Genomic DNA, 26,404 nt, shown 5'->3' on the forward strand with positions numbered 1-26,404 from the left:
CTTCAAAAAAAAGGTTAAATTTACCTGTTTTTGGAGGCCAGGGAGACCCCCCCCCCCCCCTAGATCCACCACTGCAGAATATTTATAACTGAGTGAATTAAGTATGAAACTTTCTTTTCTGATGCAATCTGATCGTTGTATGAAGTTGCATTTACTGAGCGAGGAAGAAGAAGAAGAAGGTAGTCTATAGTCTAGACCAAAAACTTTGTGTAGGTCTATACGTACTTGAACACTCCTTTTTGAATATTTTAATATGGTTTAAATTGTTAAATTTCGAATAAGAGAGAAAGCTATATACTTCGGTATACGGTTATTTAGACTTCCCAGTCTCCTATAATTTGAACTTTGTGCAATTTTCATAATCCTGATGAACCAAGGTTAAATATGTATTTAGCCTGGATATCAAGCCTAATCTCGCGCGCTAGGCCTACGATCACAGTAAGCATGTGCGGCGGTGGTCGTATCAGGCCTAGTTGTCTAGTCGTGCGTGTTTACAAAATACAGTACAGTACGTAAAGGCCGTAAGCTTGTGTACGGCCGTACTAGAGTGTATTCTTGCCGCTTTCGACTTTATGCATGCAATTGCATTGCCATCGGATTGATTGAAATACAGAAAACTGTTGAGGTTGATCTGTGACAGGTTGAGCTGAGGGAAATGAACTTTTGGATCAAATGGACGGCGACAAAGTTTGGTGGGTGTTGATCCAATTACTTACTGTTCTTAGTTATCTTGAGACTAGAGTCGAGAGTAGATAGACTAGAGAGAGAGAGAGAGAGCTAAAGTTAGATCTAACTCCAGGACCAGTGAGCTCCGACGTCCGGGCCTGGCCCTTGTGGAGTTGAATATTAATTATCATGATTAGATCTAGGCCTAGACCGAATTTTCCGTCTCTTTCGTTCGTTATAGCCTCTTATTGGGGGTAGGGTCGGCCGGCTCTCTCTTTTTAGAGACGGAAACCGTCTATACACATTCCCTTGATAACGCCACGGCCATTTCAGGTCGTAGCGTTTTGCCCCCAAAATCCCCCGAAATATCATTTTACCTTGTGCATGTTATATTGTAAATTAGGCCTAGGCTATAATAAATCAGTTCCACTTACCAACTTGACTGAAATAATCCGTTTAATGGTCCCTTTTAAGGAAATTATGGGTCAAATTCGAAATCCATTTTGAAAATCTTTTTCAACATGGATTTCGATTTTGACCCATAAATTCCTAAAAAGGGACTATTAAACTGATTATTTCAGTCAAGTTGGTAAGTGGAACTGATTTATTATAGCCTAGGCCTAATTTACAATATAACATGCACAAGGTAAAATGATATTTCGGGGGATTTTGGGGGCAAAACGCTACGACCTGAAATGGCCGTGGCGTTATCAAGGGAATGTGTATAGCTAGACGGTTTCCGTCTCTAAAGAGAGAGCCGGCCGACCCTACCCCAATAAGAGGCTATAAACGAACGAAAGAGACGGAAAATTCGGTCTAGATTCGGTCTAGATTAGGCCTAGATCTAATTATAATGTAGAAACAGAGTGAGCTGAGAGTAGTCTAGAGACTAGTTGAGTCTTGAGCGTGTTGAGTGTTTTGGGAAATTTTCTTACTTGGGATGATCTAGTTTAAGCTAGGTCTACTTGGATGTAGACCTAGACCTAGATCTAGAGATGTAGAGGTCCAAGCTATAAGTTATATAGATCCAGATCTAGGCCTAGACTCTAGCTGATTTGCCCTTCGTTGCGTTAGGTAGTGTCTCTGAATTCTGATACTCGGTGATAGGGTAATCAACTCCAGCCTCCAGGGAGCTCTCGCCGAAGGCGTCCGAGCTCCAGAGCCGGAGCCTGACCTGCATGCATAGACCCTTCTACTTAGATTCAAACAGCGGATTGGGTCACATTTTTTCGAAATGTAAAGGAGTAGCAATTACAATTTTGGCTAGCATGCGTAGATCTATGCTCTCTTCATGTTGATTTTACATGGGATGAATTGGGTTAGGACAAGGAATCACCCATTCTCCCATCAAACTCAAACTCAAAGACTTCTTCAAATTATAATTTCAAGTGATTGAATGGATGCCAATCAGAGGAGTCAAAAAACAAATGAGTCAAAAAACAAATTAGTCAAAATTAGAATTACTACTTCTTTACATTTAGAAGAAAAAATGTGACCCAACCCGCTGTTTGAATCGATCGTTTTCCTATCCTATGCTAGCCTTTAGACAAGGCCTCATGTCTGATAGACGCCGAGCGACTAAAAAGAGACTAATCGCGAAAACCCAAGTGAACGGCAGAGCGAGTGGCCCAGCCAAGTAGCCTTTAGTAATCTGATTTGGATTTCTTATGTTAACCCTTGTTTCCGACTGGAATTCTCTACCGAAATGGTAGCGTCCAATTACCGAACATATCCTCGCATGATGTCAGCAGATAGTATCCGTCACACACACACAAAGTAAAGCCTACGTAGTACGAACATGGACCTTCTAAGAATGACGTACAGGCTCACAAAAAACGAGTTGGACTGGTTCATTTTATATACAGGGAAAGTCCAATTATCTCACTTAAGATTGTTAGCTTAAGTCATAAAATTCTTCCTATTTTATTGTAATTTTGCATGTAGAATAGATTTGAATGTGATATTTTGTATTTATCATTTACATTTATCATTTATATGTTCATCTCATTAGCAAAACTTATTTACGTCATTTACCTTTTCTTATATGTTTTGATAATGAACGAATCATGAACGAAGCTAACTGGGAGGTGGCCGTTCTGATTGGTCAATAAATCCAAAGTTATGAATAAATCATGCGGAGCAGTAGGAGCCAGAATCCAAAAGGCCCTCGCCGCTAACGCCACTCGATCACGTGTTCACCCTGGGTCTCTAGATTCATCTCAGCCGCTGATTTGGGTAGAAAATAGCCAGAGTCACGAGGCCTTGTCAAAAGGCTAATCCTATACAGGCTCATGGAGCTCAGCTCCGATGCCGTTGGCAGCGGATCTCCCTGGAGTATTATGATAGGTAACTCCATGGAGCTCCGACCATAGCACAGAGAGTTTGGTAAATACAGGACTATTTGTGCGTCTTCGTAAACTGACGCTTTTTGCCTAGATCAAGTCTGACTCTGAGTTCATAAAAACAAAAACCAAGCGAAACTTAAATTTTTGTTGCACTCATGATGTTTAGGTAAAAAAAACTCCCCAATAGAGTTGAAATGTAAGATTTTTCCATGAATTCTTATTGTAGAATGTAAAATATCATTAAATATGTATTGGTGAGTTTCTTTTATGCATACAGATGCACCGTTATCTTATACTAAGTTATAGTAGACATATTTTCAGTGTGTCTAAGGAAGATTTGTTATTATGAGGCATTTCTCCAGAATTTGCTCATTCGATCATGAGTTCCCTTTAAGCTCAAATAATCTGTGATGCCCTCCCCCCCCCCCTTTATTTCAGATCACCCCTGTATAAATACATCATTCCTCAAAAAAACTAAAAAGCAAGTGTTGAAGAAAGTATTAAGGATTGACAGAAAGTCTATGTATTTTTTTCTTATGTAGGTAAGACATTGAGTAAGGCCGCTTCACAGTCTTCATGAGAGATCTCATCCAACATTACCCAGGTACTGATGTCATGCAATGATTTGCAGGTATGTGCATGCTGGTTATCTGGTAATACCTCAAGTGAAATGTTAAAATTATATTATTCTATTAATAGTTAAGAACATGGTCAAACTTGGTTAAATGACTTGTCATTATTTGGCTCACAACTTCCTTATATAATATGCGCATGCACAATAATTGAAGAAGTAGGAATAAGATTGCACAAAAAAGATCAACAAGGAAATGAAAATATACAGGTTAATGATGAAGGATAGATGAGATAAAGCCTGAAATAGAAGAAGAGGAAGAAAAGACATGTTTGGATAAATATTGAAATTGACAATAACAACATAATTTCAACCAATGATGAGAAATATAATAATTGGAACTAAACACAAAAATCTTGCAAGATAGTAGATTAATTAATAAAAATATTGCGATTATATAAATAATGTCACAGAACCAGAAATCTAATGTGTTTTGACAGAGTGCATCAATAATACATGGGTATATGTGTGTATAGCTTCCTGAAATTAGGTAAAGCAGCAGTTGCAAGTTTTTTTTAGTTTCATAGACGTACAAAAAATTATGAATTGAATGCAAATACCAAATAATTACTAATAAAATTGAGAATTGAATTAAATTAAAAACATACATTGCATTGCACAGGTTACACAGGACATGGAAACCGCATATTTTCAATTTATAGAATAATACAATTGACATGTAATCTCTAGGTGTAATGATGAATTAGATTTTAACTGAATGTGATTTCCAGCAAGTTTGTAAATACTTCATACTGTACATATATTTGCTTGTACAAACAACGACAGTGATAAAGAATCAGATCAACCTAGGTTTCTCTTAAAATTCAATCCCATACCAGATCTTTAAATTCAACCTTATGGTTGCAATAGCTGAACAAATTTACATTAAATTTCAATTTAATTTCTAAAAATTTGATATTACTTTAGACCAGCGTTAAATCTGTTGCAGCATGTTGTGCATTGGCATTGCTTGATTTTCATGCCAATATTCATACTGATTCAGGCCTGATAAAAACCCGATTTAAATCGGTTTCCCGATTTTTTTGATTATTCCCGATTTTTTCCCGATTTTTTTTTTCTTCCCGATTTAAAAAAAAAAAAAAAAGATTTTTTTTTTTTTTTTTTTTTTTTTTTTTTTTTTTTTTTTTTTACCAGATTTTTTTTTCTTCCCTTTTTTATCCTGATTTTCCTGATTCCCCCCTTATTTTCTCTATTCTTCCCTATTTTGCCCTATTTTTTTCTCCCAATTTTCTTACTCGAAAGGGGGGAATGTTGTTAGAAGCCGTTTTTTCCCCGCGAATCGCCTTTTTTTTTTTTTACTCAAGGGGGGCGTGGTTGAGGGGAAAACAAAAAACCTATTTTTTTTTTAGTGCTCACTATCACCCCTGCTGATTTTAACAATGTTAAATCTGAGATGTATGGTAATATTGAAGCCCTAAAAAAATTGTGCTTCAAAATGATCATGAAGTGCCTCAAAAATGAAAAAAAAATCTTTGAGTTTTACCATGTACCGGTACTCATTTTCCCCAATAAACTGTAGTGGTTTAAAAAACGTTAAGAAAACAAAAAATAAAATTTCAATTTCCAATCATAAACATCTTGATAATCAGACATGCGATCTGCTTGTAAAAGTAGGATTCCTGACTGACCTAAAGGTTTATAATTATGATTGCAGCATGAGCTAATCCAGGATTTTGTTTCAGAATCTGATGCAATGTTACCGAGTCACTTTAAATATGTTCTTTTCAAACATTTTATTCCAGAGCGTTTCTTCCTGATAATCATGTCCTGCTTCCCCCCTGACCCAAGAAACTGACTGAACTTCACTGAAGTCACAATGTAAAGTGAGTGCATGGTAGCAAATTCTGCTATGCTTGGCAAGTCTAAGCTATTTTCTCCCGTATGTTACCAACCACATCTAAGATTTCAGTATATCTGATGGCTTTCTCAAGCTGACAGCCTTACTGGAGTTTGAATAGGACAAAACTTCAAATATAATAACACTTTTTATGTCAATTTATGTTGACAAATCCATAATACAATTCAATAATTCTTGCAAAATATGGGATATACACTGTACTTAGACTTGCCCACCTACCAAACTGATTTGTTTTTACAACTTCTGAGATGTTTACATCTTTGAGTTGTTTATCAAGAATGACATACACATGTAATTAAATGCGTCAAATAGAATCATATAAAAAATAAATTACAGGCAATCCAACACTTGCTACAAGTGTATTTGGTCGAAGAAAGAAAATTAGGATAAACTGAATGGCCAAAGTTTGATATATAAGTCAGACCAATAATGAGAGAGTTATGAATGTTTGAATTACGAGATCACTAAGTCTATGCGAATCTCAAATTGACATTGTGCAACTATATCCTTAATTTCTGTTTTTCTTTTAAGTGCCTTCTCCCTTGGGGCACTCCTTAAAATACAATATGGATATTATTTTACGTCTTATAAGGAGGAAAGACCCTCCTTAGTTATACATTTTGTGTGTTGGAAAAAATGGGAAAGTTGTCCGCCACCACATCACAGAGACATTACTGATTTAGCCAAGTCCATACCTACCGTGATTACTTTTAAAAATTCATAATTTTCTAATTTTTTTGTCTAATCATTCTACTTCTCTGATTTTCTGCTTTCCTTTTAGAGTAGTTTGTTGTCAAAGTCGATTTCCTTTTAAGGAGCAATCTAACTTTGATTTTGAATGAAACTAATCCAATCAAGTCAAGAATTTGTAATTCTCATAGTTTTTTAATCAGATTTGCTTGGATTTACATTCTTTTGAGTCAAAAGTATCTTTTAGTTTCAAGATTACACACATGTTAAATGCCACTGTATACAATAACAATATCTGAGATAATTTAAATGTATGCTTGCTCTCAATTTTCCTGTATCTAGAATTGAAAATGATTTTGTATTTTCGATATATTTTACTATGCAGACTGATTGCTGCATTACCTGTGTGGATGTGAGGGCTTTGCTGCCAACATGGATGACTCAGAATCTTCTGGAGGTATGCAGCAGGTGCCTGAACTTCGTCTTGGAAGTCAAGCACCTCTTTCAGTGAACACGGATGTTGAGCAAAAAGAATTGAGAAATGATAGCACCGTTTCGCAAAGCGAATCTGTTTCTGCTCTCAGGGCAACTTTGCAGACGGAATCAGAAACAGAACCTGTCGCAAATGAACCCATAAAACCTGATGTGATACTGACAGATCAACAAACAGGATCTACTACAGGACCCACTGCAGATGAGCAAATGGAATCTGAAGAATCAATCATGGATGAACAGAATGAGTCTAATCAACCACTCATTGCTGATGGGAAAGCAGACTCTGATGCAGCTCACATTGCAGCTCACATTGCAGATGACCAGATGGCCCATGATAAAGCACAAGTTGCAGATGAAGAGATGGAAATGAATGAACCATTCGTTGCAGATAAACAATCAGAGTCAGATACAGCATGCATCGTCGATAACCAAACAGAATCAGAATTACCATACATTGTAAATGACCAGAACAAGTCTGATTCAATTCTCATCAGAGATGAGCACATAGGATCTGATAAACTACTCATTGTAAATGAGGATACAGAACCTGATGCAGATGACGAGATGGCCTATGATAAGGTGCCCATTGCTGATGAACAGGCCAAATCTGATACACCACTTATTACAGATGACCACATAGAATATTTGAAATCACTACCTGCAGATAATAAGACAGAATCTTGTAGTACATTGCCTGTTGTAGAAGAGCAGATGGAAACTGATGAACAAGTTATTGCAGATGAGCAGATGAAATCAAGCTGTGCACTCTTTGTAGATGAGCCAACAAAACATGCAATCGCAACTAATATAGATGATCAGCTTATATCTGATATATCCACAATTGCAGTTGAGGAACAAGAATCTGTTATTGCACCTATTGCCAATGAGCAGATGGAAACATACGAACCAGCTGTTGAGACAGAATCTAATGATTCTTCCATTGTAAATGAACCAACAGATTCTTATACAACACCCCTTGGAGATGAGCGTAGAGAATATGACACAGCACATGTTTCAGATTCATCTCTTAATGAGAGCAAGCAGACAAAATCAGATACAGATGAGCAAATAGGAGCTGATGTGACCCAGAGTTTAGTTGAATCTACAGAATCATACCAAACTCATAATACAAATGAGAAAATGGGATCTGACAACGCTCCAATTGCCACGATTACCCTTGAGCAAACAGAATCAGATAAAATTCCAATTGCAGATGAGAAAACAGCATCTAATGCAGATAGGACAGACTTGAATATAGCACCTGTTTCCAATGATATGGAATCTTGTACAACTCCAGATGCAATTGGCAAAACAGAATCACTTACAGCACCTGATGTAGATGAGCTATGTGAACGCAGTGCACCACCACCAATAGCCGATGAGCATTCAATATCTGAAAGTGAACTCTGTATAGATGAGCCAGCACAATCGGTTACAGCACTCATTATAGATACGCCAATGCAATCAAATACAACCCCCATTGCAGATGAAGAAACAGAATCTAATGCTGATACTAGGACAGACTTGAATATACATGTAGCACCTGTTTCCGATGAGATGGAATCTTGTACAACTCCAGATGCCATTGACAAAACAGAATCTCTTACAGCACCTGATGTAGATGAGCTATGTGAACGCAGTGTATCACCTGTAGCCGATGAGCATTCAATATCTGGAAGTGAACTATTTGTAGATGAGCCAGCACAATCGGTTACAGCACTCATTAAAGATAAGCCAATGCAACCAAATACAACCCCCGCTGCAGATGAAGAAACAGAATCTCTTACAGCACCTGATGTAGATGAGCTATGTGAACGCAGTGCATCACCCATTGCCGATGAGCATTCAATATCTGGAAGTGAACTCTTTGTAGATGATCAAGCACAATCGGTTGCAGCACTCATTAAAGATACGCCAATGCAATCAAATACAACCCCCATTGCAGATGAAGAAACAGAATCTATTACAGCACCCATTTCAAATGAGCAAATGGAAACAGAAAGTGCCCCTGGTTCAGATGAGCAGACACAATATAATGCATCACTCATACCAGATACACAGAACGGATCTGATGCAGCTATGGTAGATTCTCAGACAGAATCTGATGCAGCAGTGATAGATTCACAGACAGAATCTGATGCACCACTCATTATAGATGAGTGGATAGAGTCCGGCACTGATTCTAAGGCAGCTGAACAGAGAGAAACTGAAACAGCACTTGATGATTCATATGCTTTAGATGAACTATCAGACAGCAGCTCTGGAGCAGCAAGTTCTGAAGAAGAAATGGAAGGAATTGTAGGAGCTACAATGGTGAGTGACACGTCTGCAGAGGACAAAATGACAGATGATGATAGCCATCAAAGTTCAGTAACTCGCAAGGAAGGTATTGTGCTAGAAAGTACACCAGTTGAAGATGGTGGAGATTATTCAGCAATAGTAGTTCAAGAGCAACGCTCAATAAGACAATTGGCAGCTTCCCAGATAGTTGACTCTTACTTAGATGAGCCTACAGAAGAGGAATGCAATGCAGAGAATGCGAATACCAATATTGATAACACGAACAAGAATTATGATCCAGTCCTTCGCATGGATTTAAAAGGAGGCACTGCAATTATAGATCATATTTCAAATTGTATGAGATTCAGTTCTGGAGCTGTAAATTGGGTAGAAAGTCCTTCCAAGAAACCCAAGAGACCATCACCTGAAGGTCGAAGAAGTACCACGAATAAAAGGCCCCGATATGATGAAGAATCTGGCAAGTCCTCAGGAGCTCAGAGTAGTTTGAGTGGAGGAAAAGATGTAGTTCAAAACACTTGTGACCGAGTACCATCTACCACACAGGGTCAAGGTAGACTTCATATACAAAGATTCACCAGTGTTGAGAAAGTTGATGGTCATTCTAAGCTTATCAAGATAGTGACTGATCCTGAACATGACTATTCCTCTGTATCACTTGCATCAACCACATCAGCCAAGGCACCTACCAGTGCAAGCAGTGTTCCATGTGCATCAACACGATTGTTTCTTCCACCTACCAGTAGAAGCTCTGTTCCAAATGCCTCGACACGATTGGTTCCTCCATCAACTAATGTCAGCACTGTTCCAATCAATTCAGTACGACCAATGCCCAAACTGACCACCATAAACACTACACCAATTGCATCAACACAGTTTTTTCTGAACCGTCAAAATGCTGTTTCAAGGGCACCAGTGCAGTCATTTCCTGTGCAGACGAGTGTAAGCACTGTGCCAGTTGCATCAATGCCCCCACTAACCAGTTTAAGTACTGTACCAACTGAATCAACAAGATTTGGGTCTTTAAATCCAGCAGTAAGATTGATTCTTCCTCCAACCCAAGAAAATGCTGTTCCAATGGCACCAATGCAGTCAATTCCTCTACAGACAAGCACAAGCACTGTTCCAGCTGCACCAACTGGATGTTCTTCTGCACCACAGCCATTTACATACAGTTATATGAATATGCCACCAGCCCAACCACCCGTGAGGTTTCAGGCAGCACCAATCATTGTAAATCAAAAGCAGCCAGTAGCAAATCCACATTGTCCAGGAATTCTTCACCTTCAGTATAATCAATTACCCCCTTCTCAAAGAGATCAGGTTTTAAGACCATCCTTCACTTTATTGCAGAATTGCCAAGCCAAGGAAGGAAAACAATGCATTCAACAAACATCTGCTACAAAACCCAATCCTCCTGCAACTATCTCGAATCCACGGCCATCTGTTCAAAGTGCATTTTTGCAATATCAACAAACAGCTCATTCAACAATCCTTTGTCCATCCAAGAATAAACCAAATGACCCACATCCTGCCACCAGCTCCTGCCAATTTAGAGAATGCTCACCTAGTAATGATAAGAAGGCAACAACTACAGTGAATTCAGGACGGGCTCCCCAGCACCACAAGACGTCGGTGAATCCATCAGGTTCATCTCCTTCTGCATCCTCTCTGGACACAACTCCGAAAAACCAACAGCATTCCATGAGAGTTGAATTTACATCAGTCAAAATAGCAGTGCCAACTACCATGCCAGCATGGGTGCTTGTGAATCCACACCTCTTAACCACAAGTTCATCTTCACTTAATCCAGTAGTTAATTCACCTCAATCTCTCCATCCACACGTTGCATCACAGGTTTTTAGAGAAGTTAGTACTGTTGCCAATGCTGAAGTCCATAATTATGTGACTCAGTTGGATTCTTGTGAGTCCTCTGTTCCAAGAGAAGTTAGTATTGCTGCCACTCCTCAAGTACATAACCATGTGACTCAGTTGGGTTCTAGTGAGTCCCCTGTTCCAAGAGAAGTTCATACTGCTGTAGTCCATAATCATGTGACTCAGTTGGATTCGTGTGAGTCCCCTGTTCCAAGAGAAGTTCGTACTGCTGTAGTCCATAATCGTGTGACTCAGTTGGATTTGTGTGAGTCCCCTGTTCCAAGAGAAGTTAATACTGCTGCCACTTCTGAAGTACATAACCATGTGACTCAGTTTGATTCGTGTGAGTCCCCTGTGATTCTTGAACGAGCCAACATCAACAAAGAGGGTATGAAACGGCCATGTGAGGATGTTACAGGAGACCAAAGCAAGAGGTCACGGATAATGAATGAGGGGGAAATGCTTGTGGAAAGACTGCAAAAAGTATCTGCACATAGACTCTATGTGGTCTTGGAAGTACTTAAGTTTGTAACTTCTAATCGCTTTGGTCCATTGTACAATCCAGCTGTACGTGATCTGACACCCGAGGAGCTGCATGCGTTTAGCGTGCTGTTTGCAGCAGTGTATGGTTATCGGATTTGCATTGAAGCTCAGATCAAGAGAATCCTCACTGATGTAGCTGCTTTGACCATCCACAATATCGGTGCTGATGAGCCTAGGAGAGTACAAGAAGCAGTCAACTCCTTTAGTGATGTTGGATTGGCAAAGAGTGAGAAATTAAATAGGTTATCTCAGGTCCTCTTCTCTGACTACGAACGTGCTTTCTGCAGTGCCACTGGTAAAGAGGGCTATGCACCATTCTGTAAGTCTAGGCTGTTCGTCCTACAGCATGCCTACGCTATTACAATTGGAGAAAATGTATCAACTCCAATGAGTGAAGGAGAGAGGATAAGGGTCATGAAACATGTACTTGACTCTACAGCCAACCTTCTGAGGATACAGATGACCAAAGAAGGGAGTTACACAGACCCTCAACTAGTCAAAATTTGGATGAGTAAAGAGCAGGAAAGAGTCAGGACCATTCTCTGCAAGAAGCAGAAGGAACTTGCTGAGCAAAGAAAACTTGCGGGTAAGTTATACATGTAGTTGATTGATAAAGTATCTGAAGTTAAATAATTTTGTGATTTGTTACTTTTTGTTCATTTTTTTTAATAATGTAAAAAGATATATTCAGATAGAATTTTGTAGATTTGAATAATATCAAGAAGCCTGTTTGATACCACCTTGAACTTATATTTTGTGCATGTGACCATGTTGTGTGCAACATTTTATGCTCCTACCTCTGAAGGGGGTGATAACTCCACTAGGAGCATGGAGACAATTTTTTTTGTTAATGTTTTAATTAAAAACGAATTAACAAACCTTATACCAATGGGAGAGTTGTATGTCATTCTTTTGCTATAAATGGATTTTTAAATGATAAATTTCATAATTTAAAATGTACCAGAAACTTGATTCATCATGTCTTACCCAAGCTTTAGTATTAAATAGTAACTTGTTATTCATGTGCATGTAGGTTTTTTTATTATTTGTTTTCCTTCAAAAAAATGGAAAATTTTTATGAAATTCATAAACAGTATTTGTCATAAATGTGAAGTTTCTCAAAATAGTTACTTGATTTTGATTTTGTAGAAGAAATGTATTCGATGAAGCACTGTACATGCAACAACTTAAACAGTGCATCGATTAGAAAATGTGTTTCCCTGAGAACATTTTAATTGTGCCATCAAAATCTTTGTCTTGTAAAACAGGCTTTCTTCTTGATGAGAACTGTCCATCATCTTGGTGTAATTCTTCATTTCATTTTTCTAATTTCCTTCAAACCTATTTTTTTTCTTTTTCTAATTTTTGTTTCTGCTTTAATTAAAGAGTAACTTTAATACTTTAGGGTTGAAGTTAAAACTTTGAAACTTCAATAAATCTTACAATGAATATGCATTTTCATTTAAAGGAGAGCAAGTTGGAAATACTCGTTTTTTCATTCATTTATTTTCTTATGTCTTTAGAAGAAGCTTCAGTCAGCTGGAACTACTTGATGGAGAGTCAGTTGGGTTGCTACGTGATGACTGCTTCAGAGTACGGAATGTTGGAAGACATACGCAACCCAGGAAACCAAGCGTTGTCTAAGAAGCAACAAGTGGAACAACTTCTTGAGACAATCCTTTCTCCTGATGAACTCCTGCTCATTGCCAAAAAGACAGAAATGCCAGAACTTTCAGGAGTTGGTGTTAAGTTAGCGTTCTTAAGACAAGCATTCTTTGCCATTTGCTACGGTGAATCTTGCACATTGACCGCTCCAATTGCCAAAGTGGAAAGCGTGAAGGAGTGGCTCATGGCTCGCGTACTCATGAAGAAGATTCTTGAAAGAATCGAAGCAGAATCTGCAACTCTCAGATGTCTAATGCTACCAACTGAGGTGAGGATCAAATCCCATAGAAAGTTGAAGAGTGAGTTGAAGGAGAATATGAAGCAAGGGTACCCAAGTACAAGCAGGGCATGCAAACAGGACAGCATAAGATCAGCACAAGGTATTGAGAAAAGCCCCGGTTTTGAAACAATGCTCCCAGAAAATCTGGGTGCATATGTTATGAGTAAAGTGATTGCAGTCCATCTCGATGTTGTGAAAGAAATCGCTGATAGAGGCAAGAGAGAATCCATCCTGCAGCATATACTCACCAAAATCATCACAGAAGAAGGCAATGTTCAAAACCAGTCAGCTGACTCTAGAAGTGTAGCAATGTATCTTGCTGTTCTAAGACAGTGCATTTTCATTGTATTTTCACATGACACTCATGAAGTGCAGTGTGGAATTTGGAAAAGATGTACAAATCATATGGCATCTCTGTTGGGCAGCTCCTCAGAAGTATCATCAAGCGGCATTGTGAACAATGTCAGAATCAAAGAGGAAAATGTCAGGGACAATGCATACTCATTCCTGGGATGTCCGTGCCGTAAGGAGGAACTTGGTGCAATGGTGCTCAATGCAGATGAAGTTGCAGAAATTAACCACATTAGAGACAACATCCAAGGGAGCTCTGATTCTCAGGCCAGAGAAGTGGCTGTGAATCAGCTTGTCATGAATCTCATCAATCAGGAGGACATTTCATCTGTTCCTGTGTGCCTTGCCCTCAGAAAGCTACCTTTCAAGATTCTCAAGCTGACAAAAATCAGATCGTCCTACTTCAGCTTATTTCCACTTTGCAACCCGGAAGCAGAAGAAAGCGAGTGGGCTCACTGTTGGTCATCCTTAGCAAGAAGTGTTCAAAGTATGATGCTAAACAACAGAAGGTTCGTTTCACTGATATCTGTTCCTCGGACATTTGTCAGTAAGATGGACACAAGAGATCAGAATAAAACGGATGATTCTGATGACGATAGCTCACAGAGTGGAGGAATGTCCAACTCGTCCTACTCTTCATCTTCAGAAGAAAAAGAAAAAGGTGATGAGGGAGATGAGGATATTCCTCTTTTCATTCATACTGGTGCAGTGATGTCTGAGGGTCAAAAGATGTCTGAGAGTCCAAAGAGCTGGAATTTGCAGAAGAGACGGGCTTGGCAGAAGACACGCACTGATCGATTGCCAACTACTTCAAGAGTAGCAGAAACCGAGAGCGGGGAAGAGGTGCCACTACCTCTAGGTACCCCTATGTCACTTGGCAAAATAGGATCCCATGTCATGACATCAAAGGAAGAGAATTGGAAAAAGAAATTGAAACATACTTGCCATATACAACAGCTTACCAGGGAACAAGTAGTACAGCTAGTTGTGAAGGAACTGTACTCAAAAGATGATATCATCAACATCCATCATCGGAAAAGAGCCAAGCAGACTGTTTTCTGCCCATTGAAAATGGCGATTTTGCGACAGGTGTATTTTGAGCTTTATGATAATTGTACCGTGGATCCTTTCCAGTTGTGGTGCCAATGCTGGGCCCACCTTGCACGTGTTGTTGATAAGATCAGGCAAATGGTTAGGAACACTTTACTTGGTAAAGTTGTTCTGACTGAAAAATACAAAAGGCTAAAGAAACTTCAAATCCGCAAGGAAAAGCTGCAACAGGAATATAGGAAAAGGCATATTAAGAGAACACGTGATTCACAACGGCAGGTTGGACGGCCAAAAAAAGGGAGAGCTAACACAGATCATCTACATGCTTCTCAGTTGAATATGAACGTCACTTGTGCAAGCAATGCCAACTCCATCATTGAAGACGATGTGCAGGAATATAGGAAAAGGCATATTAAGAAAACGGGTGGTTCACAACGGCAGGTTGGACGGCCAAAAAAAGGGAGAGCTAACACAGATCATCTACATGCTTCTCAGTTGAATATGAACGTCACTCGTGCAAGCAATGCCAACTCCATCATTGAAGACGATGTGCCATTCTTCACTAAATCTGGAACTTCTGTTCCAGTTGTAATAAATGCAAGTGACAAAGTATCTAGTGGACCTGTGAGCTGTGGAGACGAACGTGGACAACCATATACTTTGATAACAGAAGAGGGAGAGACAGTGGCACTGGTTTATGGAAGACCAGTGACCGAGTCAAATCTTGGAGCAACTGTAATGACACAGGAAGAAGGTAATTGGACACAAACTCTGAAAGAAGCCTGCAGAGAGAGAAATATTGCTAAGGGTGAAGCAGTAGAGTTCATAACACAGAACGTATACACTGTACCCGAGATCAGAAGATTCCATGAAAGGAGGAGACGGAAGCAGAGGGTGTTTGACAGGATGAAAATCGCCATCATTCGAAAAGTGTACTTTTCAATCTTCCCCCCAGAAAGTGACGAAGCAGCTGATATATTATGGTGGAACTTCTGGGCTTACTTCACCATAGCATGTCAAAATCTGGAAAAGAATGGTAGAACGCTGCCACATGCAATATCTGAGCTTCGTCCCAGCCATAGAGTGAAAGCCACCCAGCAAAGGCCTCTCCTGCTGGATAGGGCAAAACCTAAGAAACAGAAGCATGCCAATAAGATTAGAAGTGGTGATGTCATTGGCCAAGCTAGTGAATTACAGAGAAAGGGTATCACAGAGAAGGGTGCATTGTCTCGACCGAATGCTAGTGGAAGTGGCACACATCATGAATCACAGTTAACTTTACGTCCTCAGTTTATGAGCTTGCTCCAGTGTTATTCATGGAATCCAGACATTCTTGTAAGATTTCTTGCTGCATACATCTTCACCGAGGATGAACTTCTTGGATGTGCAAAGAACTTGAGATCATTAGATTCATTCAAGATGAAAGTGTTTGAAACTGGATACTCCCAGTTCTATGATCCTGCTGACTCTGCTGCATCCTGCTGTTTAATCAATCACATCCAAGATCTGAATGAAGCAACGGCCTCTGATTATTGGGGCAGACAGACACCACAGAAGATACAAGTAATGGTAGAGAAGTGTGCCAAACAATGTGAGTACACATTTAGTGCTGAAGAAACCAATCAGGAACTGTGTCGGACAGAACCTGCCAGTACAAGTATTGAGAAATCAACATTTTCAGCAGCAGAAAGGTCCAAGATGTGCAGGGAAATTCTTGATGACGAACTTAAGAATCTCCCACAGTACAAATTTGAGAGATGTGTCTACGTAGCCTGTAAGTTGATGGAGAAAATGTTTTCTCGGGAAGAACTGTTGACGGGTAATACTGCTGGAACTCGAGGACTGTGTACCCTTGATCCAAAGAGGCTTGCTGTTCTTAAATGTACTACCTTTGCAATTGCAGGTATTGCCCCATCAGCACATCAGAGAACATGGGATAGAATTCATAATGATATTGACCAAGCACTCAAGTACAAAGGTTCACACTTTGTGACAGAAGACAGAAAAGTTGAGAAGGAGCTTGAATGTGCAACTGTTCTTATCAGCTCAAAGTCCAGAATTCAAGCACAGAAACAAGATTCTGAAACTGGATTTCAGATGATTTCGTGTACGACTCTTATCAAAGGTGGGCTCCGCAGAGATCTGTTGCTTTGTGCCGAGGACCATTCAGAAGTTCTTAAGAAGTTGTTGAACCATTTCATACGCAAAGATGAAGATTATGACCAATTCCTGTACCGAGCTCCTAGTAAGATGAAATTGATTAGAGCAGTATACTGGAGCATATGCTCAATATCGATAGACAAGCTAGGGGAGAGCTGGATAGAGGCAATGAAGACCATCTCTTACCTTGTAGAAAGTGGGAAACTGTATGAGAAGCCTATAAGAAGTAATGATGAACTGGAAGAAAGTGAGAGCACCAAGTCTGGAGATGAGTCTACACAGCTGCAAGACAAGACTAATCCATCAAAATACATGTATGCTCAGCAAGAAGCTGAGAGCAAGCTGAGACAGCTAAGATCGATAGGAGATGTAAAAGAAACATCCATTCGCTTAATGAAATGCTACAAGTGGAGCAAGGAAGTTGTTGTGAGATTGTTGATTCAACGAATCTTGACTGAAACCGAGATTGACAATGTAGCAAAGAATATGGAACTGCATGAGAAGAAAAGGATAGAAATTGAAGCTGTCTTCTCCCAGGTGTATGGTGAAGAAGAAAAGGACCAATGCTGGACACTAATCAAGCAAATCATTGAAGATGTGTGTAAGGAAAACAGAAGCTCACTTTGCAATGTATGGACTAGGAAATCAAAGAAGACAGCTGTTGAAGAAGCTGCTCATGCAACTTTGTATAAGAATACCGAGTCCAAGACAGAATCTCAAAGATCAGCAGATCTTGATTGTGACGCATTCATTCAAGAAGAATTTCCATGGCTTCCATCTGGTGAGGTTGGCAAGTGCTTGTTCATCTCAGATCACATGAGAAAGAGCTTCTTTAGCACCGAAGAACTTGCCTTTGGTAGTTGTTCTGGCACTCCTGGATGGCTGCAGCTTGATCCAATAAGGATGGATGTTCTGAAGCATGTTGTCTTTACAGTTGCATCAGTCCCTGAACACAAAGAGGAGAAGCTGTGGCAAATGTGCAGCAACACGATTGACAAGAAGAACAGGAAGTTGAGGCAGCAAATTCTACATGAAGACGAGAAAGTAGAAACATTGATCCATACCAGTCCTAGTGCCCTAGAGGAACAGATAACAGACGATGCCAGAGGTCATGTCACGGAGAGTAAGGACAATGCAGTCACTGTGATTCGAAGCTTGGTTCAGCAGCTTTTCAACCCAGAAGATCTTATGGGAGATGCGGATGAAATGACACCTTCTCAAATGAAACTACTTCAAGCGCTTTTCTTCAAAATCCATGAAGTAGTGCCTACTGAAAAAGAGAACGCTTGGATCCAAGCAATGAGAACAATCAACTACCTGAACAAGATATCAGGTTACACTTTCAAAAGTGGAGATGATGGAGATAGTTCCGGCTCATTTATCAGTGACAAAGAGGACGACTGGACAGGAGGAATGGATGATTATCCAGAAGGCGGAGAATCATCAGACGAGGACATGGCTCCTGAACCTACGGAAAGAGTCTTCCCCAAGAAGGAGAAAGCACCTTCTGAACCAATCAGTGGAAAAAATACATCATGTGAGACAACATCCAAGTCAGCAGGCCAAACTACACACGTAATAGACTCAACGACATCAAGAATCTCTGAAAATGATGTCGGACAATGCAGTGGGACAAGTAGCAGGGAAGACAAAATGAAACAAGTTGATGACATCACAGTAGACTCCCTGGATTGGTACATCCTAAGACCAGGTCTGGTACAACTGTACAAGCATTTGACAGCATACAAGCTTGAAGAAGATGAAATAGTAGATGAACTGATAATGCACATTTTTGGAGCAAAACTGCTTGATGGCCAGAGTGCAGCATTGTCACTTGATGAAAGCATTGAGATGTTGAAGAGTGCATTCTTCCTCCTATACAATGTACCAGGAAATGAACAAGCAGCTGCTAATGATCTGCTAGAGGAACGACTAATGCATACTCTAATGATCTTGGGACAACAGTTAACCCAGGTTATGGACGAAAGCTTGGTTGAGAATGAGACAACAGTGAAGGTTCTCAACAAACCCAAACCATACCCACCAATGTCTGACTTGGAAGGAAAGGTGAAGAAAATGAGATCTCTCCTGATGGAGGCATTCAGAGCTGATGAAAGAGTCGAAATGGACAGTGCAAAGTTGAAGAAATTAAGAGGAAGCAAAGTAGATGCAGTGATAGATGCTTTTCAGAAATCCTTCCCTTCCCAAGAAAGCATGGAGAGGAAACTTGTGATGACTTTGATCTACAACTTGACGGTGGAACTACAAGAACTTGTCACAGAGAAACTGAGATACAAAGTGGACAGTTTAACTAATGCATATGTTCAAAGGGCTGTGTCTGCATTGGAGGCAAAGGCAAAGGAGCAAGCAACCTCGACCTCATCCGCCACACCTTTTTTTCAAGCTGTGATACAGGAGCTGGTATGCGTCCAAAGAGCAGTTGGTGTAGTTCCAATGGTCAGAGTTCTCCTAAGATATCTCTTCACACCTGAAGAGCTTGTCGCGCTTCAGCAATCAGATATGACCCAACTTCCTCCATCATTGCAAGCTCAAATGAATCTAATGCAGAGAACCTTCTTCAAAGTAATAAAGACTCCTTCAAGTGAGAGAGAAAATGCGTGGTCATGCATCCAGTGGATAATTGCCAAAGAAGTCCAGGATTGCAAGTCATCAGATGAAGAGAGCAACAAGAAGAAGGTTAAGAGTGAGACGTTCGTACCTGTGTACCATCGCTGTGCTGTAATGAAATGTGTAATGGGAATCATTCTTCCTTTGGAGGAACAATCCCAATTCCATGCAGATCCACAAGGATTTGAGACGAGCCATCCAGACAAAATCAAGGAGATGAAAAACTTGTACTTCCTGATCAGAAACATACAGGAACATGCAAAAGAAGAAGAATGGGAGCTTGTGTGTACTCCAAAGAAGAATTACGAGGTAGCACAGCAGTTGTCATTTCCGAATAAAAGCAACAGAGAACACAAAGTAACAGGCCTTGGGACTTCCAAGAACACTGTCACATCTACGACTCTTGAAGACAAAAGTAATATCAAAATATCAGCTGGTGTTGGAGGGAAAAAACAAGTCCAGGAGCCTAAGAGTGTGAAAATGCAAACACAGAAGCCTCAGAAAATGGCAGATGTAATGCATATGGATGGTGAAAAACCAATAGGTATTAGACAGTCTAAAGTTAAAACAAGAAGTAAATCAAAAGGAGTATCAGAGAATTACATCAGTCTTCTAGGTGGTAAGAAGGACAAGTCAGTGCAGCCGACAACTGACCAACGGACAGATTCGACAAATCCACCTCCCACAAGTCCTAAAGCCACAGTCAAAGCACTCCAGCATAAGAAGACCATAGTTGTGCTTGTGGATTATAGCATTTGTGACAGAGTCTGTAAAATAATGGCTGATGAGGAATCTAAGAAGAATGAAAATGTTAGAACTGTCAGTGACAAAGAGAGGAAAAGTGAGACAAGTCCCAGTAGTAGTTCCACTACTAACACAAGCCAAACACAAATTGGAGATGATGATACAAGGGCCAAGGTGGAAAGCAGTGTCAAAAACTCAATAGATAGTGAAAACTCTGACAGGGTCGCATCTAATTCTTCCCCTGAAAAGAATCCCTTGGAGACTGCAGAAGCAACATCTGTCAAGGATGGTCAGGATCAAGATCTCTCAATAACAGACTTCACAGTTCATGAGTCAAACCTGAATGGGACTGCAATACAAAACAGTTTTGTTGAGGAAAACACAGGCACAAGGAGAAGCAAAGATGTTGACCAGATCGAATTAGCAGTCGACCTCCTTAAGAGTGCTGTGGAAAACATTCCATCTAGATCTGATCTCCACGACGATGCATCTCATCACTCAAGAGAGGACGGAGAGTTACCTTCAAATGAGGAAGTAAAGAAAGAAGAAAGCTCAACACTTGTTGATGGACAGGCCACAAGCAATAATCCTTTGTCTCCTCAAGCTGATAGCCCAAATGCAAGTTCAAACAAGGGTATTAGTCTTGAAAGCAATGCTGTCATCAGCGAAGGTGAGAAATCAATGAAGACAAACGTTCTCTCTGCTGCCCCCAGTGTCCCTGATGATGATGATGACATCTTGGGAAAAGGGAATGAAGATGATGCATCCTCTGATTTAGATGATGACTTGCTTGGAGCTAATTCAGACAGAGAACTCCAGATTGATGAATGCTCAGGGACTCAAACTGCTTCTTCAAATGACTCTCAGATGAATGAACAGTCAATGTTGGACTCCGGGAAAGATCCCAAAGTTGTAGCTGATGTTACTGCACATTTTCTAAGTCCTTCTGTGGACACTCCAGGTACATGTGGTATTGTCACCTCAGCATGCAAAGATTTTAGTTTTGTTAATCTTTCATCTGATGACGTCATCGAAGAGAACTGCAATCAATGTCCAACAGATATAAGCAAAGACTCCCCAAGTAACATGGTGAATGAACACTCTGGTAGAACTAATGTTAGAAGTGATGACTGTTTGTCTCCTAACACATGCCTTGCACAGAAGGATGAAGGAGGAGCAACCATGGAAGTAAAATCCCAAGTAGCAGATGGTGAAACAGAGGATGAACAGGAAACTGAAATGATGCCTGCTTTAGGAAGTAATGGTCCTCAACCTCCCCCTAGCTCAAGTGCAGATATACTACTCTGGGCATCTGAGGTCAAGAATCAACCCAAAGAGAAATCTAATGTAGGAAATGATGAGACGAAGGGAGATCCTGAACATCAGAGCGATTCTAACCCTGAATCAAACGTAGATATACTCTCATGGGCAACTCAAGTTAAGGTATCATCAGACTCTACATCGTGAGAGTACCACGTGAACATGTAACTTACAACAGCTTGTGCTATCAGTCCTTAATTTCTCACAACCGCATATAGGTATATACATTCCCATGATGCAGTGATCGTCCTATACCTCAGCGATTTTTATATTTATTTTTGAGACACCCTAACTTCCAGTGATCCTAACACACGTAGTCCACTATTATACGATATGCAAATAATTCATTATCTGAAATTCTTAATCTTGCTTGCTAAATACAAATTTTGAAAAATACACAAGCAGTAAGTAATTTTGTAATTAAAGTAACATACCAGCATTGGCAAATGCTAGCGCTTAAAGAAATTCTCTTGGAGAAACCTGGCACGCTACAACACAAGTGGCTTCTTTTTCCAATAATGTTGGTAATTATTAAGAATTTCCCGTAATAGATAGCAGGGTCACTTATTTGAAGATCAGAAGGTCTGCCTTTTCAAATATTGTTACATCATTAGAGATTTAAGCAAAACTACATTTTCTCATTCTTAGTCATATTGACAGTGAGATGTGAGTCCAAAACTTTGTGGCCCTTTCTAACCAGAAGTTCATGCGACTAGAAAATCCCAGCAAATTTACTAGTAAAATTAGAGTACCATTTTATACGTTGGATTGTCGCCAGCCTTATGCGGTAGGGAGAATAGGCAGCTTTTGTATGGACATTGAAGTTGCATGGTACAAAAACAAAATGAACTTCATTGTAAGCAAACGCACCACCCCCACCCCCATCCCCTAAATTCATACAACATTTTTATTCACACATCTTTTCCTTAGAATTGTGTATTATGTTACTAAGGACTAATGTATTCTCTTTTTATTGGAATTCTTCTTGATGTAATTATGACATGGTACATTGGAACTCTAAAAAATAATGATAACAAAGTCGATTTAACAAGCCAATTTTGTTGCTCTAACTGCAGTATATTCCACTATTTGTAGTCCATGTACTATAACAGTGTAATTTTCCTGGTGCAAAGGGGTTTGCTTTTACAAGGTATATAAATTTACTAATCATTAATATGAAAAGGTAATAGCACAATGTGTATATATGTCTATGTCTATCTTTTTTTTTCTAGGATAATTGTTTACATACAAATTTTAGCTCATTGTTCATGAATTTCATTAAATTAAGGAATCATAATTTTAATGTGATGATCTTGTGTTGGGTTATTGGCATACAAAGTACAAAAGGCAAACATTGCTCATTTTAAATTGTAATGTATTGTTACACCAAATCGCTTAGGTACTGTGGCATCTTGTGTTGATGTCAACTGTCAAGCATATTTAATATAGTCTTCCAATGTGAATATAGTTCACATCGTAAGTGTCACATATGACTGAAATTGTACCAAAGATGGATGAATTTAAGTTACATGTTTTGCAAACAGTTACTAGATTTCATGCCACTTTAGTTTTTTCCAAGTAAAGTTTCTTACAGATTTGACAAAAAACAGTGGTAGTCACTGTATTAATGATTTTAAAAGTTTAAACATCAGTATTATCACATTGTATTTATGTATTTTATAAGTTCTTAATTTCTGCCCTTAAATTCACATTTTGTATTACTGTATTATTATGATATGAAGGCCACTGTGCTGTAGTTTTATTGAAAATAGTTGATTTTTATATGAGATACAGGCTGCCTCTGATTGAATACTCTGATTTGTATATATATTTTTTAAAAGTAACAGCTGTGATTGTGGGAACTGATATTATTTTTAGATATCATCGCTGTTCTCACCTGAAAAATATGGTCTGAAGTAGCATTGCCGAAGACGATATCGCGAACTAATAGAGAAATTACATTTTGGATCATTAAGTGTTTAGAATCATCAACTCTGCAAGACAATTTGTAGATTAATGAATATTCCTGGGTCTAGTAAAATATATGTGCTGTAATAGGAGAGACCTAAACATCTTCTTTAACCACATAACTGGACATAATGTGAACTCGAATGTTTGAGCACTTATTTGCGCTATCTGCTAGTAAACAAATTCTATGTTTACATGCTAATTTACCATCATATTGTACATTGATGAAGGGGTTTTATTTTGAAAGTAAAATCGTATGGGTGACTAAGAATCATAAGCTGTATTGTTATTAAATAATCTTTATCCTACAACAGTGGATGGATAAAAGAACATTTCCATTCCTTCATGCAAGAAAAACTGATACATGTATATTACTATAAGTACATCTGATAATTTGTATGCTATCTGTTATTATTAAGATGTATTCTCAGCAATTTATCAAGTTACAGAGAGTGCTCCAGACTCCAGAGATAAAGGAGAGGCTCGATTGAAATGCATTTTATTCTTTGACCCTTATAATTCTGGTAAGATTTTGACATTGTATAGAAGCATATTGTGTTATTATTGTACGGTATAACGTAAGTGTGTACACATGTTGAGCTTTTCCATCTGGAATGGTCGTTTTCGAACGATGTATATCAGGTTGTTACAATCACTTGCCAAAATGACTGTTTAAAGCTGTTTGAGGAGACTTTGTATGATACCAGTTCAGATTTACGTACACTGCCATCTGCTGCTCACAATGATCCAATGTGTTGACAATCGTGTCCCACAATGCATCATCAACTCCATGACACACACATGATGATACTTGGGTACAGGACTCGGAAATCGCTCTATGTAGGTTTTCACCGGAAGATGGCGCAATTGAAATACATTGCAGCAGTGGTAGCAATGTTTGTAGAATAACCTGCTAATTAAAAGCCATACCGACTGCGAGGCATTGGAATGCAGCTTTGGACCCATTCAGCATTCTTAATATATGTCTAACCCACAGGCTTGGTGCCTTTTTGAATTTGTGTTTTATAATTTAAAAAAAATTGTAATCAGTATTAAATTATTTCGTCGTAATGACAGTCAGCAGAATTTGTTTGATTGTGTATGCAGACAAAGTACTCTATTCATCAGAAAATATAATTCTGATATGATGCTCAAATTGTAATTATATGTGATGTGTGTTTCTCTTATCATGATTGATATTATTAAAAAGTACATCATGGTGTAATTGGGAGAAGCCTTTAGCAAATTTAGCTTTACACTGCTGCGTTTAAATCATATCTGATGTTAAAGATTGCAAAAACAATTACCATAAAATGGAATTATGCTATAAATGTCCATAAGGTTTACAACAAACATAATGTACTTCAATGTAAACAGATTCTTTTTTCCTCAAGTGCAGTGACCTTCGCAATGTGTTGAAACCTGATTTTAAATAAATGATAAATGTAATGCAGTGATTATCCTGGCAGACAAAGTTATGTAGCTTATGACATTTTCAAGATGTGCATGTATTGGATAGTGATGTCTAGGTGTAGAAGTTTTGTGTACCATGTACCACTTATGCTTTATATGTTGTTAAAAAGAAGGAAATATATATATAAATATATATATTCACAGACTCTTAATATGACATGCACAAATTTGTTTTTTTTTAGCACAAGTGTTCACTACTTTTATCTTTGTACATTTAGTTTACATGTATGCCTATTGGACTGAAGAGGGAGAATTTTGTATTATATTTTGTGTTATCGAACAAGAGACTTCTGTTCATTGCATTATTGCCACTTTCGACTGTAAAATTACAGTACATGTATGAAGTTCATGTCTAATATGAACATGGTTGTTGTAAATATGTTTCAAAAATGATGTTCATAGTTTATTGCCTAATTTACACTTTGTTTCTTGAGTTATGTGTGAAACTTACATGTTATTATGAGTGTAAATAATTATGTTCTTTATTGTCGTACGCGTAAATTAGTGACAGACTTTTGTGTAATGGTACTGCATTGTTGTTGTTTTTATGTTAAACTTGTGTAAATGACTTGGGTTATGTTTTGAATGATGAGATCTGCCTTTCCTATTCTGATTAACAACATATAGGACTTCTAATCTTTACATACCGGTAACTGTAAATACAAATCAATATGAGAAAACTTTTGGCAGCTGTGAAACTTAAGATATGTTATGTTATGTATGCCCTTATTGCAACAAAAGGGAAAATAAATGTTATGCATGCCCTTATTGCAACAAAAGGGAAAATAAAAGTTTTCAACTATTGATAATGTGTAAATCACACAATGATCCAACAAGTTTATATATGTAAATATATATTTTCATGCAGTGTGTATGGAATTTTTCGTCATAGGATCAGCACATTCATCTCAAAAGTATTATGCAGTAAAAGCATTTTGTAGTTGGATTGCATAACATTCTGTAATATGTGGAAACAGAAAGGGCAGATATAATTATGTTTCTTATTATCACACAGTTGGACATAGAGACCATGCGACTGTGATGAATTTTAATGACAGATTATTTGTATATGCTTTGTTCTAGTCTTGAATTTGAGGCTTTTTGTTATTTGAACTGTATGGAGTTTGGGTGATCGTGATACCCAATATATGTACATAGTTCACCGATCATGCCAGAAAACTACTGAACAGACAATGGTGAATATATGTTATTCAGATGTTTTACCAGGAATCTCATGTATATATAGTGTGTAACGTTAATCACAGCTTGTATAAATAATTGTTCCAGCTTATTTTGGATACTAAAAACATTTCCATGAAACTAATACTTCTTAACTTGCTTGT

General features: G+C 38.6%; 1 protein-coding gene across 2 annotated transcripts; it reads left to right on the forward strand.

The window, feature by feature from the left end:
* The first annotated feature begins 500 nt into the window (after nt 1–500).
* On the forward strand, nt 501–26,385 carry LOC115918003. 2 transcript variants are annotated; one of them, XM_030985492.1, is made up of 5 exons: nt 501–692; nt 3,554–3,642; nt 5,406–5,486; nt 6,597–12,008; nt 12,946–26,385. In XM_030985492.1, the coding sequence occupies exons 4-5, from the start codon at nt 6,644–6,646 to the stop codon at nt 21,765–21,767; spliced, it is 14,187 nt and encodes a 4,728-aa protein (XP_030841352.1). In that variant the 5' UTR covers nt 501–692; nt 3,554–3,642; nt 5,406–5,486; nt 6,597–6,643; the 3' UTR covers nt 21,768–26,385. The 2 variants fall into 2 exon arrangements, with proteins under 2 accessions (XP_030841352.1, XP_030841357.1); XM_030985497.1 differs by lacking the exon at nt 5,406–5,486.
* The last annotated feature ends 19 nt before the right edge of the window (nt 26,386–26,404 follow it).

This window comes from Strongylocentrotus purpuratus, unplaced genomic scaffold, assembly GCF_000002235.5.
Source record: "Strongylocentrotus purpuratus isolate Spur 01 unplaced genomic scaffold, Spur_5.0 spur5_contig_836, whole genome shotgun sequence".
Taxonomy (NCBI): Eukaryota; Metazoa; Echinodermata; class Echinoidea; order Camarodonta; family Strongylocentrotidae; genus Strongylocentrotus; species Strongylocentrotus purpuratus.

Bases quoted from the DNA above. Each gene is read 5' to 3' on its own strand.
- LOC115918003 (XM_030985492.1), top strand. From the start codon at position 6,644: ATGGATGACTCAGAATCTTCTGGAGGTATGCAGCAGGTGCCTGAACTT. The intron at 12,009-12,945 runs GTAAGTTATACA...TTATGTCTTTAG, and splicing joins TGAGCAAAGAAAACTTGCGG to AAGAAGCTTCAGTCAGCTGG.